General features: G+C 45.0%; 1 protein-coding gene across 1 annotated transcript; it reads right to left on the reverse strand.

Moving 5' to 3' along the window:
- Window positions 1-900: 900 nt before the first annotated feature.
- LOC136624348 (zinc finger protein 83-like) lies at window positions 901-14624 on the reverse strand. Its single transcript, XM_066598286.1, has 5 exons — window positions 14258-14624; window positions 14054-14177; window positions 13907-13971; window positions 13436-13538; window positions 901-3933 (listed from the first exon to the last, which is right to left on the reverse strand). The coding sequence occupies exons 1-5, from the start codon at window positions 14477-14479 to the stop codon at window positions 2507-2509; spliced, it is 1941 nt and encodes a 646-aa protein (XP_066454383.1). The 5' UTR covers window positions 14480-14624; the 3' UTR covers window positions 901-2506.
- Between the last annotated feature and the right edge of the window lie 5755 nt (window positions 14625-20379).

Genomic DNA, 20379 nt, shown 5'->3' on the forward strand with positions numbered 1-20379 from the left:
GTATTCTAACGACTTCAAGCTTGCAATACTGCTAGGGTGATTGAGGACCGAGGCGGGATTAATTGGCATCGTCCCTTCTACTCTCTTCTCCTGTCCAGTGTGGGGCAAATTGGTTTGCAGTGCAGGGCCAGGCAGATTGCTGTAGCATTGTGGTCGTAGGTGATGGTCGCTTGTCCGCTGTGTACAGCATTCACAGCTTCTACAAATGAATGTATGCAGTCTAAATTCACAAACCTAAAATGATCAACATAGTAATATAGTATGCTAAGCTAAAAAAGGCAAATGTCCAGCCTATTAACCATCCCCCACCCCCTTGTTGATCCAGAAGATCTTTGTCATGATTTTATCTATGCATGAATATCAAGCATGAGGCAGAAATCATAACCAGGTATGGGTTTACATAGTTTGAGGGGAATTCCTGAGCTTGGGGTGAGGTATGGGGAGGTAATGCAATTATCTCTCTAAAGGCAACAACCACCAGCCTGGGGAGAGCAAATCAGCATCTACCTGTCAAAAGGCCACTTGTATTGACATTGGGACAAAGGATTTCCTGTCCTCTTGTATATCAAAGGCTTGTCAATTACACAAGAGGAAGGGGGTATTAGAACATTATAATTTACCCATCTCATATCTTTATCCATCTATCTAGTATCTAACTATCTATCATTAGAGTAGATTCAAGGGGCAAAGGTTGTCAGCTCAACTTTTCTATTGTCCTGAACGGCAACTGATTGACACTGGACAGCTGGGGGGACACTTTCTCAATCTCTTTATATGACAGAGCGCTAGTGAAAATTGTGAAATAGGAAAGGCATTTACCAAGTATGTGCATCGCAGAAATCTAAGCATTCTCTATCTGGTACAGAACATATTTAATCAGGGTAAAAAAAAGTAGACCGATAAATTTAAAAACCTTTTTAATAATCCCGGCGATCAGCTGCAAATTGTCACACTAACAAGACAGACGTACCCAGGAAGACATGGTTCTTCTTAGAAGCTTTTGAGTATGCCACATGAGAGCCTTACAGGAATTTGGTAGTAGATTTAAGAGAAGACACAACAGAGGAACTCCTCTTAAGCACGGGGTTGTTTCCACCAGCTTTAGCGGCTGTGTACATTCAAAAGAAAACTGCCTGTAAGAAGTGAGTTAATCATCCTACTAACTATTGTAAACTCTGCACATTGTGCTGACAAGATGTCTGAGGGATTACACTGCAATTGGGGCCTCTTAAAAAGCTGATAAAAGCAACACCTACAGTCAGAAAGTCTACTTTGTGCAATGCAAGCAGTGCTTTAATCATAGCCATAGAGGAAATTGCTTTAAGTAAAAGGGCGAATACCTCTAAAACAGCCTGGGTGATAAAACCCTGGCAATAAAAAAAAAAAAGCAGATATTGAATCAGGCGGGAAGAGGGGGTTTACAGGTTCACTCTTAGGCTTTGCGATTTCAATAATGAGACTGTGCTTGAGCACACTGGCCCAGAGAACAGCTGATCACTAGGGGCCCCAGTGATAGACTCCGCAGATCTATTATTCATGACTGATCTTGAGAATGAGCCATCAATAGTTGACAACTGGACAATCCCTTTAAAGCTCAACTAAATTCAGCTACAAATCTGTAATCCAGAAAAAAACAAAGACAAACCAAAAAGTTTGGCGCAGTAGATAGGGAGTAATAGGCGCCGGCCAGGATAAGGACAAAATAAAACATATGTGAGTGAGTTCTTATACATTAAGTTCAAAAGACTTCAATGGAAAGAGGATCATGGGATGGATGTTTAAAGGGCAGAATTCCATCAGAAATTGATAGGCGCAGTAAATTTTTTTCAATACCTGCAAGCACTTTTGAGTTAGGGATGATATGCTGATTGTTAATAAGAGTTTATTGAATTATATAATATGGAAACCACTAATTGTATGACTTTTCAATTGTCATGATATTAATAAATCTAGTATACAACTGAGATCATCTTGATGGTCGGTAACAGAAGTTCACGTGAGGCGGTCGAGGTTTTCAATCACGATAACTCAAGAAGACAAGCAGATTCTAAAATATTAATATGGGTTCTCCGCTGTGTAAGTTTTCCATAGTCAAAAATGGCTGCTCCCCTGTGTGAATTCTCCAACGTCTAACAAGATTTGATGTATAGCTAAAATATTGCCAGCAATCTGAACATAAATGCAGGTTTTCCCCTGTGTGAGTTCTCTTATAGTTTACAAGATCTGATTTGTCTTAAAAATATTGACAACAGTCAGAATATAAAAATGTTGTCTCCCCTGTGTGAATTCTCTGATCTTTAACAAGATCCCCTTTATGGGTATTTCTCACATTTAGAACATGAAAAGGGCTTGTCCTCCATGTGAATTCTTTAATGTGCAACAAGAAGTGTTTTCCACAAAAAACATTTTCCACATTTACAACATGAAAATGGCCACTCTCCTGTGTGAGTTTTCTGATGTGTAACAAGATGTGATTTGTTCAAAAAACATCTTCTACATTCTGAAATTACTTCTTCCCTGTGTGAATTCTTTGATGGGTAACAAGAGTTGTATTACTTGTAAAACATTTCCCACATTTTGAACAGGAAAATGGCCTCTCCCCTGTGTGAGTTCTCTGATGATTAACAAGAACTGATTTCTGGGTAAAACATTTCCCACAGACAGAACATGAAAATGCCTTCTCTCCTGTGTGAATTCTCTGATGGTTAATGAGACCCGATTTCTGAGCAAAATATTTCCCACATTCTGAACATGAAAATGACTTCTCTCCTGTGTGAATTTTCTGATGATCAACAAGACCTGTTTTCTGGGTAAAACATTTCCCACAGACAGAACATGAAAATGGCTTCTCTCCTGTGTGAATTTTCAGATGTACAACAAGGGATGATTTCTGAGCAAAACATTTCCCACATTCTGAGCATGAAAATGGCCTCTCCCCAGTGTGAATTCTCAGATGGTTAACAAGATGTGATTTCATGGTAAAACATTTCCCACAGACAGAACATGAAAATCGCTTTTCTCCTGCGTGAATTCTCTGATGATTAGCAAGATTTGATTTCATGGTAAAACATTTCCCACATTCTGAACATGAAAATGGCTTCTCTCCTGTGTGAATTCTCTGATGTCTAACAAGACCTAATTTCTGGGTGAAACATTTCCCACAGACAGAACACGAAAATCGCCTCTCACCGGTGTGAATTTTCAAATGTTCAACAAGGGATGATTTCATGGTAAAACATTTCCCACATTCTGAACATGAAAATGACTTCTCTCCTGTGTGAATTCTCTGATGAGAAAGAAGAACTGATTTCTGGTTAAAACATTTCCCACATTCTGAACATGAAAATGGCCTCTCCCCAGTGTGAATTCTCTGATGATTAACAAGATGTGATTTCATGGTAAAACATTTTCCACAGATAGAACACGAAAATCGCCTCTCACCAGTGTGAATTTTCTGATGTTCAACAAGATATGATTTCTGAGGAAAACAATTCCCACATTCTGAACATGAAAATGGCTTCTCTCCTGTGTGAATTCTCTGATGATTAGCAAGATTTGATTTCTTTGTAAAACATTTCCCACATTCTGAACATGAAAATGGCTTCTCTCCTGTGTGAGTTCTCTGATGTCTAACAAGATATGATTTTTGGGCATAGCATTTGCTACATTCTGAACATGAATATGACTTCTTCCCTGTGACAACTGTTTCTTCTTTAACATCTCTTCTGTAAATGTTATGTTGCTTGCTAGTTTGTGATGAATTATAAGATAGAACCTCTATAAAAGGATCAGATGACAGATGTTTGCTGGGAAGGGCTGAGGGTACATCTGGGATAATGGCAGGCTCTTCGTGTGTATCTTGTATGTTACCACCATCTTCCACTGTAAAACCTGAAGATATCAAATGTTCCTCTGAGCTCCTGATGTCGTCATCTGCCAAGAATAAAACAGATTTTAACATTACAATTATATCAATATTTTATAAAAATTTCTATATAAAATATTCATACAAATTGTGAAAAAGACAAGTTACAAAAACCCTGTGCTCTTTTATGTATGGGGTTTTACTTACTTGAATAAAGGGGTTTGCAGACATTAGCGAACCTCCTCAAGAATCCAGGTTAGCCTCTAAATTATCACCCGTTCCTCCAGGTTTCTTTTGGAGAGTCAGTACCTTCTGGTGTTTATTCCATTAGCGTAAGGGCAATATATACAATACAGGAGATGCAACGCGAGTCGGAGGGCTTACTGACTAATCTGCCACCTTTCATGAGCATATCACACAGAGACATGATAAAAGTATCAGGTACTTCTTAGAACTGGGGCGACTGGAAGTGTGTACGTGCGTGCATCCAGAAGAAAGTAGCTGCTGAGCTATATCCCGGTACACTCCTAACCGGAAGCAAAGGCAATTTTGTGCGCATGCTCGGCTTGCACATGCTCTTTATACAGATTAAGTATACATAATAACAAACGAGTGCTTTTATTTTTTACACACAAGTCTCCAAAATTTTGACCCCTTTGTGACGGCCCCATCGGGATTTTACGTCCTCATTAAGTGGGCTTTAATCCTAGAGGACGTAGAAACATGCGTCCTCTTAGGATTAATGCCCTCTTAGCTGAGGACGTGTCAGCTCAATGTTGTCGGTGCCCACAGGTAGCCGACAGCATGGAGCTGTCATCCTGGGCTGTGGGCAGTCCCCCCGGGCAATGCAATCGGCGCTATCCAATGGATACCGCCGATTGCATTAAAGTGAAAAAAAAAGTAAATAAAGTTAAAGATTCCGCTGCCCTGATGGATCGGATACATCAGGGCAGCTGAAATTACTCACCCGCCTTGATTGAGGTGTTCTGCGGTGAGGAGGGTCCTCCCGGACCCGGCGCCGCTCTTCTGTGCATGTGCATCAGACGTATGACACCAGGAACCAGGAGATGTCACTGGGCCCGCGATCGCCGCTTTCCAGTGGAGAGCGACGATCGCGAAAAAATTTTTCAAAAGTGTCAGTTTCGCCTCCCCTCATGGATCTGATCCATGAGGGGAGGTGAAAATACTCACCTCGGGTCCTCCGCTGATGTACCCGGTGTTCTGGGACCCGAAATCCCCCTCTGCGCATGCGCGCCCGATCTCAATCATAACAGTGATCATTTCAAGTAAAAAAAAAAGTTTTAAAAAGTAAAAAGAACGTTTAAAAAGCTTACGTTTCAGCCCCGGGATTGCTCGCTTTCATGCAGTTCCAGGAGCAGCTTGTTGAGTGCCCTCTGTGTGAGACCGACGCGTCTCCGCAAGATTACGAAGCCTCACAGAGCGCCACTTTTTACACCCCATCCCCGCCGCTGAGGTCATGAAATACCCCCCAAAAAGCATGAGAGGAGGGGGCATACCAGATTTTATTACCCCATGTACCCATCCCAACCAGCCCCCGTAATTACCCGTCTTCGGAAATAGCACACATTTTACATTATTACTTTTATCTAAGATTTGAGGAACACCGAAAAAGGTGCAGACGGGGGGGGGGGGGGGGGGGATTTTTAACCTGTCAATTTTTATTCTGTACAAGTGAGCAGTGGGGCCTGGAATTTATTCAGCAGTGCCCTGAAATCCAACAGGTGTTCCCTCCATTACAGGCCTTGCCATGTGTCCTGTAAGTAGAATAGGGCCACAGTGGGTATGTTTCTGAGCACGGGACAAACGGGGGAATCCATTTTGGGGTGAACGTCTTCATTCCTGTGTACACTGTACAAAAAAAACGGTTTTTAAATTGCCACAAAAATGAAATTCGTAATTTTTTTCCTTCTGCTTTGCTTAGATTTATTCAAATACTGTGGTGTCACAAAACACAGTAGACCCCTAGATGAATTCGTTAAGGGATCTAGTTTTGAAAATGGGGTCATTTGTGGGGGTTCTCTATCGTTTTGGCTGCTCAATGACTCTACAAGTGGGCAATGGGGCCTGGAATTTATTCCGTTGTACCCTGAAATCCAACGGGTGCTCCTTCCATTATAGGCCTAGCCATGTTTCCTTTAAGTAGATTAGGGCCACAATGGGTATATTTCTGAACACGGGAGAAACAGGGGTATCCATTTTGGGGTGCAAGTCTTCATTCCTGTGTGTGCGCTGTACAAAAAAACGCTGTTTTTAAGATGACAGAATTGTTAAAAAAAATGAAAATCACAATTTTTTTCTTTTGCTTTGCTTGAATTCATTCAAAAACCGTGGAGTCAAAATAGGCAGTACACCCCTAGATAAATTTGTTAAGGGGTCTAGTTTTTAAAATGGGGTCATTTGTGGGGGTTCTCTATGGTTTTGGATGCTCAAGAGCTCTACAAGAGTGCTATGGGGCCTAAAACGCCTTCAAGCAAAATTTGTGTTCTGAAAGACAACGACTACTCCTTCCGTTTTGGGCCCCGTTGTGCATCCAAATATAAGATTAGGGCCACAATGAGTATATTTCTGAAGACGGGAGAAACAGGGGTATCCATTTTGGGGTATCAATCCTCATTTTCATGTGCACTATAGGAAAAAAATGTCTTTAAAATGACATATTTGCAAAAATATGAAATTTTATTTTTTCTCCTCTAAATTGAATTCCTAAAAAAAACCCTGTGGGGTCAAAATACACACGACCCCCCTAAGTGGATACATTAAGGGGTCTAGTTTTTAAAATGGGGTCATTTGTGGGGGCTCTCTATGGTTTTGGATGCTCAAGAGCTCTACAAGAGTGGTATGGGGCCTAAAACGCCTTCAAGCAAAATTTATGTTCTGAAAGACACTGACTACTCCTTCCATTTTGGGCCCCGTTGTGCATCCAGATATAAGCTTAGGGCCATAATGAGTATATTTCTGAAGACGGGAGAAACAGGCGTATTCATTTTGGGGTATCAATCCTCATTTTCATGTGCACTATAGGAAAAAATGTCTTTAAAATGACATATTTGCAAAAATATGAAATTTTATTTTTTCTTCTCTAAATTTAATTAATTTCTGAAAAAAAAACTGTCGGGTCAAAATACACACGACCCCCCTAAGTGGATACATTAAGGGGTGTCGTTTTTAAAATGAGGTCATTTAGGAGGGTATCTATCATTGTGACACCTATGAGCCTTTGCAAACTTGGCTTGCTGTAAGACAACAAAGTGTTCCTCAAAATGCTGAAAATTAATGTTAAATTTGTACGTCATCTAAATGGTTAAAAAAAAACCACAATCAATGCTCGTGCCAAATTTCACGTTTCTATGACACCAGAAAGTGAGAAAAATGCATTCCGCACATAAAATTTGGACGCTAATTCTTTTGCACATAGAATTGAATAATCGAGTTGGCACCCATTAACTTTTCCTATTTATGACATAATCAATGCTCCTGCCAAATTTCACGTTTCTATGACACCGGAAAGTGAGAAAGTTACATTCCGTACGTTAAATTTGGACGTCAATTCTTTTGCGCTAGAATTGAATAATCGAGTTGGGACCCAATTACTTTTCCTACTCTGGAGATAGTCTATGCTTGTGCCAAAATTTATGTTTCTACGACATCGGGAAGTTGGAGAACTTTTGCCAAGTCAGTCAGTGAGGGCTTTCGTCTTATATATATATATATATATATAGATGTAAATAAAAGTTATATTCTACAATATCTTTTAAACTATGGATCAATCTATATTACTTACCTCCTTGAGTGTCCATGCGGCCTGAAATATGTGGGCCGAACAATAAACGCATTACAGACTTGAGTGAACAATCACCGTATGAATATTAATAGCAAACAAACAATTTCACGTAACACCACTGACCAAAGAAAAATATTAGATGTCTTTGTACTGATGGACAAAAAATACATTTACAAACAAACTGGAAAAGTTGCAACCCGACCCCCACCCCCACCATGGCCGCCATGCTGTATATGCCCGTGGTCTCAGCAGCAGCTGGCTAGCCCTCCGCCGGGACATTGCAAGAACGGGGGCAAAGAGGGAAAATGTAACATTGTTGTGGGGTCTGGCTGAGGGAAAAATCCAAGGCAGCATTTTTAGGGAAGTTCCAACAATATCCGTTTCTAGCTTAATCCATTGTTTAGACTTCCCGTGGAAGTGCCAGTCGAACGATCTAAGAAGGATAGAGGCTTAAGGCCAGAAAGCCCCGCCCCTCCTGTGGGTTTAGGTTTTGAGAGGGTTCGGTAGCTGATGTGTAAAAGCAGATTGTAGACATTTTAAAAAATTCACGGGGGGCTGAATAGGCAGAGTCTGGAATAAGTACAACAAGCGAGGGGCGACGTCCATCCTTAGCACATTTATTCCACCAAAACGGGAGATATTTTTTGTCGTAGTTATTCAAGCTCAGATATGTAAAAATATTAAATAGTTAAAGGGGTTTTCCCATTAACTGCAGGTACAATAATTTGTGGAGCGCCTAGTCTACTGATAACATCCTAATGGGACAATTACTTTACCCAATAAACTTACTTTTTGTACTTCCACATTGTAGGACGTGTTCTGCGCTGATTTCCTCCCATGCGGTGATGGTAATTTCCTACCTCCAGGGGGCGCTCATACAGCTTGTAAGATTACAGAGCGCAGGAGCCAAACGAGCCGTGGATAAGAGCTGCTGACGCCCCCTGCTGTAAACTGCCCTGTACTGCGCTGCAACTACAGTCTGCTGATCAAGTGCTGCTGACCGGGGAATAAAGACGCCTTTACAAGCCCGGCACCGCCATTATCAGTGGGCACACATATGTTTGTAGCCATTCACTAACCCAGCTGACTGTTACTTGTACCAAGATGTGGGAAATTCCTGCTGAGCATGCCCAGTCCTTCTGGTTCCAGCAGCAGAGGAGAGGGACATGATAATAGTACTTGCACATGTGCGGAGGCAGCACTGGGGACGGGGGTCCAGGTCTGATAGAGTGATTGGATGTTGCCCCTGACATAGTGCATGGGGTATCAGCTGGGGGCAGATGGAAGGAGCAGCTGAATGCAGAATGAGGATGGCTTCTCCTTACACGGCGCCTGTGGCTCTACCAAAACATTAAGGGGAAATAACATAACAGCTTGTATAGCTTATTGCTGTATATTCCCCGATTATTACAGAACTCCTGACTGATTTGTGCTCGTTGCAGCCTGCAGGCACACGGCGAAGGACCGTCCTGAACTCACTATCCACAGCATCAGGATAGGGATCTGCTCCTTTGTGCAAGGAGGAACAGGAGAAGTAGTGCCAGAACCCTACAGAATGACCCTCAGCCGACCATAAAATAATAATCTTTATTTGTATAGCGCCAACTTGTTCTGCAGCGCTTTCAAGCACAGGAGAAAACAGACAATACAACAAATTACATGTTTTTCTACAATCAATTTGAAACAAACGAGGTGGAGGCGATATAGGCAGTACAGGAATTACATGAGTAAATCAGTTATTACGGTAGGAAGAAAACGGGTGGATCGGTAGGGAGGGGCCGGGATAGAGGTCATATGCAGGGTGGAAGGTGTGGGGAGCTGTAGGGAGGGGGAGGGGGACTAGATCAGGAGATTTAGCAAGATTCCCTGAAGAGGTGCGTTTTTAAGGCGAGTCTGAAATTTTGTGCATTGTGGATTGTCCAGATGCCTTGGGGTAGAGCTTTCCAGAGGATGGGTGCTGCTCTGGTGAAGTCCTGGAGGCGAGCATGTAAGGTTTGTATTAGTGGGGAGTTTAGTCTGCATGTGTTAGCGGATCGGAGTATGTGGGCTGGGTGATAAATGGACAGAAGGGAAGCGATGTGCCATGGGTGAGGGTGAGGAGTTTAAATTTAGTTCTGCAGTGGATGAGCAGCCAATTTAATAATTGGCATAGTTCAGAGGCATCGGAGAAATGGCTGGATAGGAAAATGAGCTTAGCTGGTGTGTCTAATATAGATTGAAGAAGGGAGAGTCTGGTGCGGAAAGGCCGTTGAGCAGCAAGTAGGAGTAGTCAAGTCGGGAATGGATGAGAAGGGCGGCAACAAGTGTCTTTAGCATGTCCATGGTGAGGAATAGCCAGATTTGAGCAATATTTCTGAGGAGCAGGTGGCATTTTTGGGACAGAGATTGGATGTGGGAATTGAAGAAGAGGTCAGAGTCCAGTATGACCCCCAAGGCAGTGGGCGTGCTGTCTGGGAGTGGTGCCAGATACCGATCTGGAGATATTAGAGGGAGATCAGTAAGCAGAGGGTGGAAACACGAGGTGGTCAGTATTGGAAAGGCTTTGTTTGAGAAAGAGGAAGGACATGGTGTTAGAGACAGCAGACAGGCAGTCTGTGGGATTTTGGAGGAATGGCGTTGAGATGTCACAGGAAGAGGCATATAGCTGGGTGTCCTCAGCGTAGACCTGGAATTAGAGGCCGAGTTTGCGGATAGCTTGTCCAATTGGGACTTAGGAGAAGAGTAGGGGACCAAGGTCTGAGCTCTGGGGCACCCCAACAGTGAGAGGAGGTGGAAAGGAAATAGGGCCAGTAAGTAGGGCTTATAGAAAGAAGCATGTTGAGGAGGAGTTTGTGGTCAACAGTGTCAAATGCTGCAACAGGTCAAGGAGGATTAGCAGGGAGTAGTCGCCTCTCGACTTCGCTGTCATCAGGTCACCACTGACAAAATTGTTGGAAACAGACTCCGCGAGGGAACCATGAGGGCCCAACATCCTGTAGTGGAAGCTGAGCTCACATCCCAGCACCATGTAGCTTGAATAGCATTTGCCAGAGACACTGGAATTGACAAGTCCACCATTGGCACCCTGTTCTCTTCACAGACAAGAGCAGCTTCACAAGGAGCACATGTAACAGACATGAAAGAGTCTGCAGAGGATGGAGATCATCCACATTTGATATATTAGGCTTCGGGCAAGTAAATTTGGTACAAGTGTTTATCTGTTGTCTGCGTGGAACATTTTATGAAGTTGTGGTTACTTCAGAGGAACAGAGGAATATAATATGTCTACACACAGAGGTGAGGTAGATTCTCCTCAGTATATACACATAGGATGAGGTAGATTATACGAATCATTTCCTTAAGCTTTATGTATCACGGATTTTTTCAAGCTTAGAATTGAATACTCAAGTTGTGACCCCTTTACTTTTCCTATGTAGGACCTAAAGAATGGTCGTTGCAAATTTAACACTTGTACGACACTGGGAAGTTACATAACATAGAGGGTCACTTACTTCTGCACTTAGCATTGAATAATCAAGTTGTGAATGCTTTAATTTTCCTATTTAGGACCTAAAGAATGGTCATGCCAAATTTTATGTTTGTACGACACCAGGAAGTAAGAGAGTTAATGGCCAGTCAGTGAGTGTTTTCATTATATATATATATATATATATATATATATATATATATATATATATATATATATATATATATATATATATATATATATATATAGTAGCTGTTATACCCGGCTTCGCCTGAGTTAATTTAGTATAGGTGTTTACATGTTGTTCGCAGGGAAAATGAAGTCATAATTACTTGAAAACCAAGGAATAAAATATGTATACACATATAGGAGTGTTAGATTCTCCTCAGACTGTATGTAGCAATGTCCCTCTGCAGAATGTGCAACCCCTACCACTCTCCTCACATATTACTTTTAAAGGTAACGCTCCTTTTTTATTCAAATTTACCCCCAGACTGGAGGTTGCAGCCCCTTCTTGGCCTTAGAGGCTCCATGCCTGCAGTGCATGGCGGCTTCCTTATGTACTTTATAGCCTTTCAGTATATACTCATAGAGGTGAGGTAGATTCTCCTGAGTATATACACACACAGATCAGTTATATTCTCCTCAGTATACAAATCATTTCCCTAGGCTTTATGGTTTCTGAGAAAAGAACTATGTAATGTATGGCGGCTTTTCAGTTTTTCAGGCTTAGAATTAAATATTGAAGTTGCAACCCCTTTACTTTCCCCATTGGGACATAAAGAATCATTGTGGCAAATTTCATGTTTGTGCAGTTCATACGTGTGTTATTAGTTACATTACATATGAGGTCACTTACTTTTGCACTTAGAATTGACTAAGTTGCCACCCCTTGACTTTTCCTACTTACAACCTAAAGAATGTTCATGCCAAATTTCACGCTTGTACGACTCCGGGAAGTAATATAACATAGGGCAGTGATGGCAAACCTTTTAGAGACAGAGTGCACAAACTGCAACCCAAAACCCACTTATTTATTGCAAAGTGCCAATATGTCAGGGGGCGGGGCTTATCACGACGTATGATTTTTACCCCTGTCGTTCTAAAAAGGAAAATGTCGCTTCAAAATAGACAACGTGGAGATTTTGACTGCTTTTTGGATGCGGAAATGCTGCAGAATGTACTCAGCAGAAATTTCTGTAGCAAATTCTGCAGTATTTCCGCATTCCAAAAAGTAGTCAAAATCTGCACCCTGTCTATTTTGAAACAGCCCTGCCCATGTCCGCCACATGTAAGCATACCCCAGGGGAAATAGTGACCTCCCCCAGAGCAGCCCCTGCGATAATAGTGACATCCCCCAGAGCGGCCCCCAGTATAATAGTGACATCCCTCAGAGAGGCCCCCAGTATAATAGTGACATCCATCAGAGCGGCCCCCACGGTAATAGTGACATCCCACAGTGGCCCCTGCAGTAATAGTGACATCCCACAGTGGCCCCCACGGTAATAGTGACTCCCCACAGTGGCCCCCAGTATAATAGTGACATCCCACAGTGGCCCCCGCAGTAATAGTGACATCCCACAGTGGCCCCCACGGTAATAGTGACTCCCCACAGTGGCCCCCAGTATAATAGTGACATCCCACAGCGACCCCCAGCAGTGACAGTGCTCTCCTGAGTCCCATATACTTACCCCCTCCTCCTCGTGGAAGCTCCGCTGTTCCTCTGCCCGACGCGCCGCCAGCAGCGCTGATCACAGGGGCACAGTGTGCTGTCAGTGTGTTGCCAGACGCCTCCTCTCCCCTGCTCTCGCGGAACATAAGAGGAGATGTCAGGGGAAGGGAAGGCGGATTCCGGCAGCATACTGACATCACAGTGTGTGCCGGGATCAGCGCCACTAGCAGCGCAGTGAGTGAATACCAGCAGGGGAGCAACAGCCCCTGCCGGTATTCACTACTAACGTGGTGAGTGACCGGCGGCGGCGCGTGCCAGCAGGGTGGGCTATGCGTACCGCCTCCGGCACGCGTGCCATAGGTTCGCCACCACTGACATAGGGGGTAACTTATTTTTTGCTTTTAACATTGAATAATCGAGTAGTGACTCCTTTGCTTTTCCTATTTTGGACCTAAAAAATCGTTGTGCCAAATTTTATGTTTGTCCGGCATCGGGAAGTTAGAGAACTAGTGGCAAGTCAGTCAGTCAGTGAGGGCTTTTGCCTTTATATATAGATAATAAGGGAATGAATAAGGGAATATACAGCTGAAAACCTTGACAACACAGACTCTTCCCTACACGTAGTCTCACCTGGGGGGTCATCTGTAGGAATCCCCTTCTTACACGGCTGATACCCCCTCACATGTGTCTCTGTAGCATCAATATAGAGCAGATCTTCAATCGGATTCACAAGCTATGAAATAAAATTGTAAAAGTCATCACACAGTTGGAGAAGTCGCGTGGAAGGTTTTATATGGCCAGAAAAGGTAATTAATTAGTATGAGGAGCCGGAATGACATGACAGCAGTAGTGATCTGGGCCAAATAGCTGCAGGTCTCCTGTATAACTCCAACCTGTTGCTTCTTTATTCCAACCAGAAGTCTCCAGAACCAGAAAATAGTGATAAGATGCGGAGATCTAATGTCTGCGGTCGGCTGTAATCCTGCCATCTCCAGCTTTCTCATTACACAAGTATCAATCATATAATAAGACTGAACACAAGACCTTCCCAGCCGTCGAAAGACCAGAGGGGAGATTTCATGAGACCTTCTCTCCATCTACCTGATCATCCTGTGGAAGGAGAGGCCGGGGACATTTCTCCGTTGCTCTTCTCTTACTGGATCTACCTGCAGAAAACACACACAGCCACTGAATTCATTCTCTACATACAAATAATAAAGACTATGTGGATGTAGTCCTGTTTATTACCTGGTGATGGGGTGGGCTGGTGGTCGTCAATCATGACATCCTTGTACAGATCCTGGTGTCCTTCCAAATACTCCCACTCCTCCATGGAGAAATAGACAGTGACGTCCTGACACCTTATAGGAACCTGACAACACAATGATACCGTCATCACCCAGACACGTTATACCGCCGTAGCGTTACTGTATACTGTCCCAGCAGCGTCACCTCTCTAGTCAGCAGCTCAATCATCTTGTTGGTGAGTTCTAGGATCTTCTGCTCATTGATCTCCTCCAGTATCAGGGGGTGAGGTGGAGGCCCTGTGATTGGGCTCAGGGGTCTTCCCCATCCATCAGACACCGGGGCCTGACAGCCATCACTAGAAGTCTTCTTCACTACCGTGTAATCCTGTTTATGGGGAGATACATCCATAAATATCCCTGCAGACATTTCTAGAGTCCTCCCAGTCTGGTCCGGCAGTTATGTCGGCTCTTCACATCTGTGTTCCTCAGTTCTGTTGTTCTGTGAGGGCACGTGTATATATTGCTATATGTTTTTATATCTTTAGACCTGCGTGCAAATTCTATGCAATGCTTTGTGACAAAAAACCTAATATTCAAAATATGTAATATGCATTCTTAAAAAATCATATCAGATACGACAAAGGCTTCTGCAAGGCGGAAAGAGACTGTTTCTTGGAAAATTACAAAGAGGAACAAGATACAACGGCGATTAGCTTGGCAGTTTAAGGAACTTGCAACATCTTGCTCGAAGGACTGAGAGAAAAAGAGAAGTGTCTGATATGAATAAGGAACATGTTGTGAGGGTATATGTATATATTGCCATATGTTTTTTATGCTTTTATACCTATATGCAAGTTCTATTCAAAGTTAAAATGAGAAAAACGTAATCTGTCGCCTTACATCAGATATTCCAAAAGCCTTGCAAGGCGAAGACAAAATGTATCTTAAACACCACAAGGAAGAACCGGACACGAAGGCCGCATGCTTGGCTGTTTTCCCAGAAGCGCCGTATCTAGATAACGACTGTTTAACTACGTATATAACCATCAGTGCCTCAGCCGGAAATCCGGATTTCACATATATGGTTATGCGGTGAATTTGAGCCAATGAGACTATTACCCATTCCTAGTGATGTGACCAAAGGGTAGAAGACCCCATGTAATCTGTAATAAAGTGCGCAGTTATGTCCCCGTGTGAGGAACTATACCAGACCTCCGTATGTGGTGTCTCTTCTTTAACGCCGACAGCGGGACATTGGGGTGGGCCTGATTGGTGCTGTACGCAGAATTTCCCTGACAAATGGCGGCCAAAGGTGGGGCGACAAAACCGGAGCCGTGCAGCCCTGTCCACCCGGATCCACGCCACGGGGAAGCCGTCCTGCTGCAAACAGCCTGATCAACTCACAGAACTCCAGGTAAGACCGGCATATATTTATGTTGTGTTTTACGCTGAGAGTCTTGCAGCAGGAGGGACTATCTGTGTTTTGTGACCGGACGGGTTGGGTTAAGAGTTCTACACGGTAACTCGTGGGCTTCGGGTTTGCCGTCACGGACCACTGACCGTGATAAGCGCACCAATCGCTCACCCAGAAACTAGTCTGTAGTCTATTTGTACTTTGAAGTCTGTAGCGTTTTAACGATAGTGTTACCATACAGCGCGGCACGGGGTCCCGCGGTCTGCGCGTCGCTCAGGCGTCGGCTCCGGCGGCCTGGAGCCCTGTGTCGAGGTTATCCCAGCAGCTTGGGGCGGCCGGTGGGTGGCGGCGTGGGCGTGTCCGCCCGTAGGGTGCCGCCCGCACTCCTCCGTTCTTCTTATACAGCAGGGGGTGGAGTGGCCTCCTCCCACTCTCCGCCCCTGGGCGGAGCCGTGTGGTTAAAAGACTGGCAGTGAATTAAGCTCACTGCCAGTTATTGGTTCTGCATGCACCTAGCCAGTCTGTCTGCGGTTATCCTCAGCCAGTCCCTAGTTGCTGGTCAGCTCCTTCTGGTTCCCTATTGCTCTGTTTATTCTTGTTAGTTCGTTTAGCCTCTAGTCTAGTCTGGCCCAGTCAGCACTAGTTGCTATCCAGCATCCTTCCAGTTTGCCTGTGAGCTCCATCTCCAGCCTTGTAAGTTTTGTTGGTCTGATCCATCTGCCTCGCCTGTCGGCACTCTGTTCCCCCAATTAGGTAGCTTTCTTCTGGTCAGCCGCCAGGTCCCTAGCCAGGGCAGGGACCGCCGTCCAGTTGTCTGCCTGGGGTTAGCCAGGGCCGAGGCAAGTAGGCAGAGACAGTGGGGTGCGGGAAGATCAGGGCACCCCACTTGGCGCTCGGGGGGCAGAGTGCCATAACATAATAACTGGCCCTTAAAATACTGTTTTTCTTTTCATGGCAGCGATCAGCGCCCTTGCAAACCAGCTGCAAGACCTGGTGCCGGTGATCCGGGATTTGTCAGCTCGCATGGTGGCCCAGGAGCAGTGGGCGTTGTCGCAGGGGCAGGACGCCTTTACCAGTCCCGAACCCAAGTGCCCTCTTCCCAAGGTGTTCTCTGGGGAGAGGAACAAGTTTTTCGTTTTTCAACAGGAGTGTCGCCTGTTTTTTTCGGATGCGTCCCCGTTCTTCCGGCTCAGAGGCCCAGAGGGTCGGGCTTATAATGTCCCTGCTGCGGGGCTCTGCCCAGACCTGGGCCTTTTCCATTTCCGAGGGTGCCCCCTCCCTGCAGTCGGTGGACTCCTTTTTTCAGGAACTCGGGGGTATCTTCGATGAACCAGACCGAGTGGGGTTGGCGGTTTCGCGGTTGCTGGCGCTGCATCAGGGGTCGCTTTGTGTGGAGGATTATTGCTCCAATTTCAGACGCTATGCGGGTGATACTGCATGGAACGATAGTGCCCTGAAAGACATTTTTCTGCAAGGTCTCTCGGACGCGGTAAAAGAACTGTTGATCTCCCATCCCATTCCCGGGTCCTTAAAGGAGGCTATGGAGCCAGCAGTAAAGGCAGATAGGAGGCTCAGGGCTGGGAAGCAAGATAGACCGACCCATAGAGTCAGGGAGGTCGTTTGTCCCGTTCCCTCTTCTTCCGTATCAGTCTCTGTTCCCGAACCTATGGAACTGGACCCGCTGGACCCCAAGGAGCGACGCCGGATTCGGTTATTACATCATCTCTGCCTCTACTGCGGGAAAGCTGGACATCGGGTGATAACCTGCCCCCTGAGGCCTCAGCGTCCACAGTCTGAATCGGCAGAAAGACTCCCAGTCCTAGGCGATTGCAGGGAAGGTCGCCTAGGACCACAGGTACGTCCTAGACTTCCGATACCCTGCCAGGTTAGATTCCGGAACTTCTCCCGCCCAGGGCAGGCGTTTATTGATTCCGGAGCAGCCGCTAACCTGATAAGCATGAGTCTCGTTGAGCCCCTGAAGGAAATGGGGCAGCCACAGGCTACCGAAGTCATGGACCTGAGGATCAGTCCTGGGTGACTGCTCGGGAGGGTCACACTCTTGGGTTGGTACAGCGTTTTCACAGCCGTTTTCTGGATAAGCCTGGTCGAGTTTCCGGGGGCCCGGAGGTCCCCCGTCAGAGGGGGGGTAATGTTACCATACAGCGCGGCACGGGGTTCCGGGGTCGGCGCGCGTCGCTCCGGCGGCCTGGAGCCCTGTGTCGAGGTTATCCCAGCAGCTTGGGGCGGCCGGTGGGTGGCGGCATGGGCGTGCCCGCCCGTAGGGTGCCGCCCGCACTCCTCCGTTCTTCTTATACAGCAGGGGGTGGAGTGGCCTCCTCCCACTCTCCGCCCCTGGGCGGAGCCGTGTGGTTAAAAGACTGGCAGTGAATTAAGCTCACTGCCAGTTATTGGTTCTGCATGCACCTAGCCAGTCTGTCTGCGGTTATCCTCAGCCAGTCCCTAGTTGCCAGTCAGCTCCTTCTGGTTCCCTATTGCTCTGTTTGTTCTTGTTAGTTCGTTTAGCCTCTAGTCTAGTCTGGCCCAGTCAGCACTAGTTGCTATCCAGCATCCTTCCAGTTTGCCTGTGAGCTCCATCTCCAGCCTTGTAAGTTTTGTTGGTCTGATCCATCTGCCTCCCCTGTCGGCACTCTGTTCCCCCCATTAGGTAGCTTTCTTCTTGTCAGCCGCCAGGTCCCTAGCCAGGGCAGGGACCGCCGTCCAGTTGTCCGCCTGGGGTTAGCCAGGGCCGAGGCAAGTAGGCAGGGACAGTGGGGTGCGGGAAGATCAGGGCACCCCACTTGGCGCTCGGGGGGCAGAGTGCCGTAACAGATAGTGGAGATTGTTTGTTGTATCTGCAGAATTTTTTTTTTTCTCTTTCTCTTTTCATTTTGTCTCATAGAAGAAGGGACCCTCGGTTTTAGTTTAGTTAGTTGTTGATGGTTTAGCTGAGGAGGAGATGCACTCTATGAGACTGGTTCCATAGAAGGAGATACCTTCGGTTGTTTTGCCGTATATAAGGGGCTAACAATTCGGGTCAGAAGGATGCACTCTGTGGAGCGTGTTATTATTATTATTGTTGTTCTAATAAGCGTAAGACCTTATTAAAGAAGACGGATCCCCTTATGGGCCGCCGCTGTGCAGATGAATTGGTGGAGGAGAGACAAGGGTCCCAATTTGTAAAATCTAAGAAAACTCTTATGAAAATGTGTAACAAGGACCTGCACGGGAGATTACAGCATGGTGTCTGGGAGGAGGTCTTTAGGACCAAGAAGGGCGCCTTGAAAGACCAAGGGTTGCTAGAAAGTGCTGAAGTGAGGAGGAGAGAGACAGTCAGAGAAAGTTAAGTATGTACACATTATTTGTTTAAGAATGTATCCGTAAGTGAAATGTTGGAAAGTACAGTAAGTGATCTGGAGGGTGTCGGGAGAGTGTCTACTGAAGGTTACATTGGCAGTTAGGTAGGGAGAGAAGTATGGGAAACAAGCCAAGTCGAGAAGAAAGTTACAAAGCATGTGATTTGGTGGCAGAGGGAGAGAGGAAAAGGTGTATAATACTAGGTGGATAGATATATATATATGTGTGTATATATGTACAAATGGTTAACTGAGCTTGCTTTTAGTGGGAGAAGGATTGTTTACTTGAAGCTGCAGCTTCTATTTAGCTTTCAAGGCCAAGCGATAACAGAGCGAGAGAAAATGCAATACTAACCCTGGAAAGTAGCCTTGCTTGCTTAAATGGAATGGAAGCTTGTAATGAATTTAATCAATTATACTGTCTTAGAAGGCAGGAAATATAGCAATTTCTAAGGTATATTCTTACTGGGTTCTGAGGTCACAAATGGACACGTCTTGGTCTCTTTCATACAGGTGTAAGAAAGTTATACCCCACTCACATCCTGTGGGGGCTTTTAAGAATACAGGGGGTTGAAAATGAAGAACATGTTGCGCTGTCAGGAGGTCCCAGCATATGTGTTATTTATGAGTTCAAATGCAGGGAATAGTTAAACTAAAACAACTCTGTTCAGTTGTTGAATGCATATTCAGTTATTTTGCAAAGGTGGGGGCTTTCAGACTTCACTCCAAGCTCAGGGTCACAGAAACTAAAATACTTCAGCGTTTAATACAGCATTAAATAGCTTCAGTAAATAAGAAAGATAGAATGCCTCAGTCACTCAGCAAACTTTTTCACATAATTTGTCAAAAATAGCGCTCATTCACAATCTCATCTCAATAGAATCATGTACTTTATAACATTATAGCACTCGCCTCAATGTTATTCAACTGATGTATGTATGTTTGTCACACTTTTTGTCTGTGCATCTGTATGTACTGGTACACCTTCAATGGGGGGTGACGGGGCAGGCTTGAGCGCATGGATGGATGAGAGTAAGTGACCCGTGTTCAGGCTATGATGAATGTAAAATGTGTGATGCGGATATTGACTGGGGATGAAAAATTCCTCGCCTCCCCCATGCATAAGACTTTACTTGTTTGAGATGTGGACGTGCAGACTGTGGAGCTTAAATGAAGGTGTGTAGAAAGAAGCAAGCGGGGGTGGAGCTAGATGACGTAATGGGCCATCCCTCCACAAAGGAGGGGGTGAGAATCTTGAGCAGCTAGTAAAAGTTTTTGTTGTTTTTTTTTCCCCCACAAATTTGATAAGACATTGCAGGCAGGATCAGATTAATAATGAATTTGCTTAAAGGATATCACATTTCCAATATTAATAGATGTTTGTAGATTATTCTGCCCTGATGTAACTCATGTCTCTGTTATTGGTGCTAACATCTTACAGGCCTTATCTGCATCCATCAAATCTTTTTCCAATGTTGTACTACCTTGAGCCCGGCTACTCTTCTTCCAATTGAGTACCCTGGTTCAAAGGGGGGGGGGGGGGAGAAGGCATAGGTGATC

This window comes from Eleutherodactylus coqui, chromosome 4, assembly GCF_035609145.1.
Source record: "Eleutherodactylus coqui strain aEleCoq1 chromosome 4, aEleCoq1.hap1, whole genome shotgun sequence".
NCBI classification, from domain to species: domain Eukaryota; kingdom Metazoa; phylum Chordata; class Amphibia; order Anura; family Eleutherodactylidae; genus Eleutherodactylus; species Eleutherodactylus coqui.

What these genes read in the sequence shown, in the direction of transcription:
- LOC136624348 (XM_066598286.1), bottom strand. Translation starts at nt 14,479, where the DNA reads ATGTCTGCAGGGATATTTATGGATGTATCTCCCCATAAACAGGATTAC. An exon ending in TTGAGCTGCTGACTAGAGAG is followed by an intron (nt 14,178 to 14,257) that starts GTGACGCTGCTG and finishes TTGTGTTGTCAG; the next exon opens with GTTCCTATAAGGTGTCAGGA. An exon ending in CCAGCCCACCCCATCACCAG is followed by an intron (nt 13,972 to 14,053) that starts GTAATAAACAGG and finishes TGTTTTCTGCAG; the next exon opens with GTAGATCCAGTAAGAGAAGA.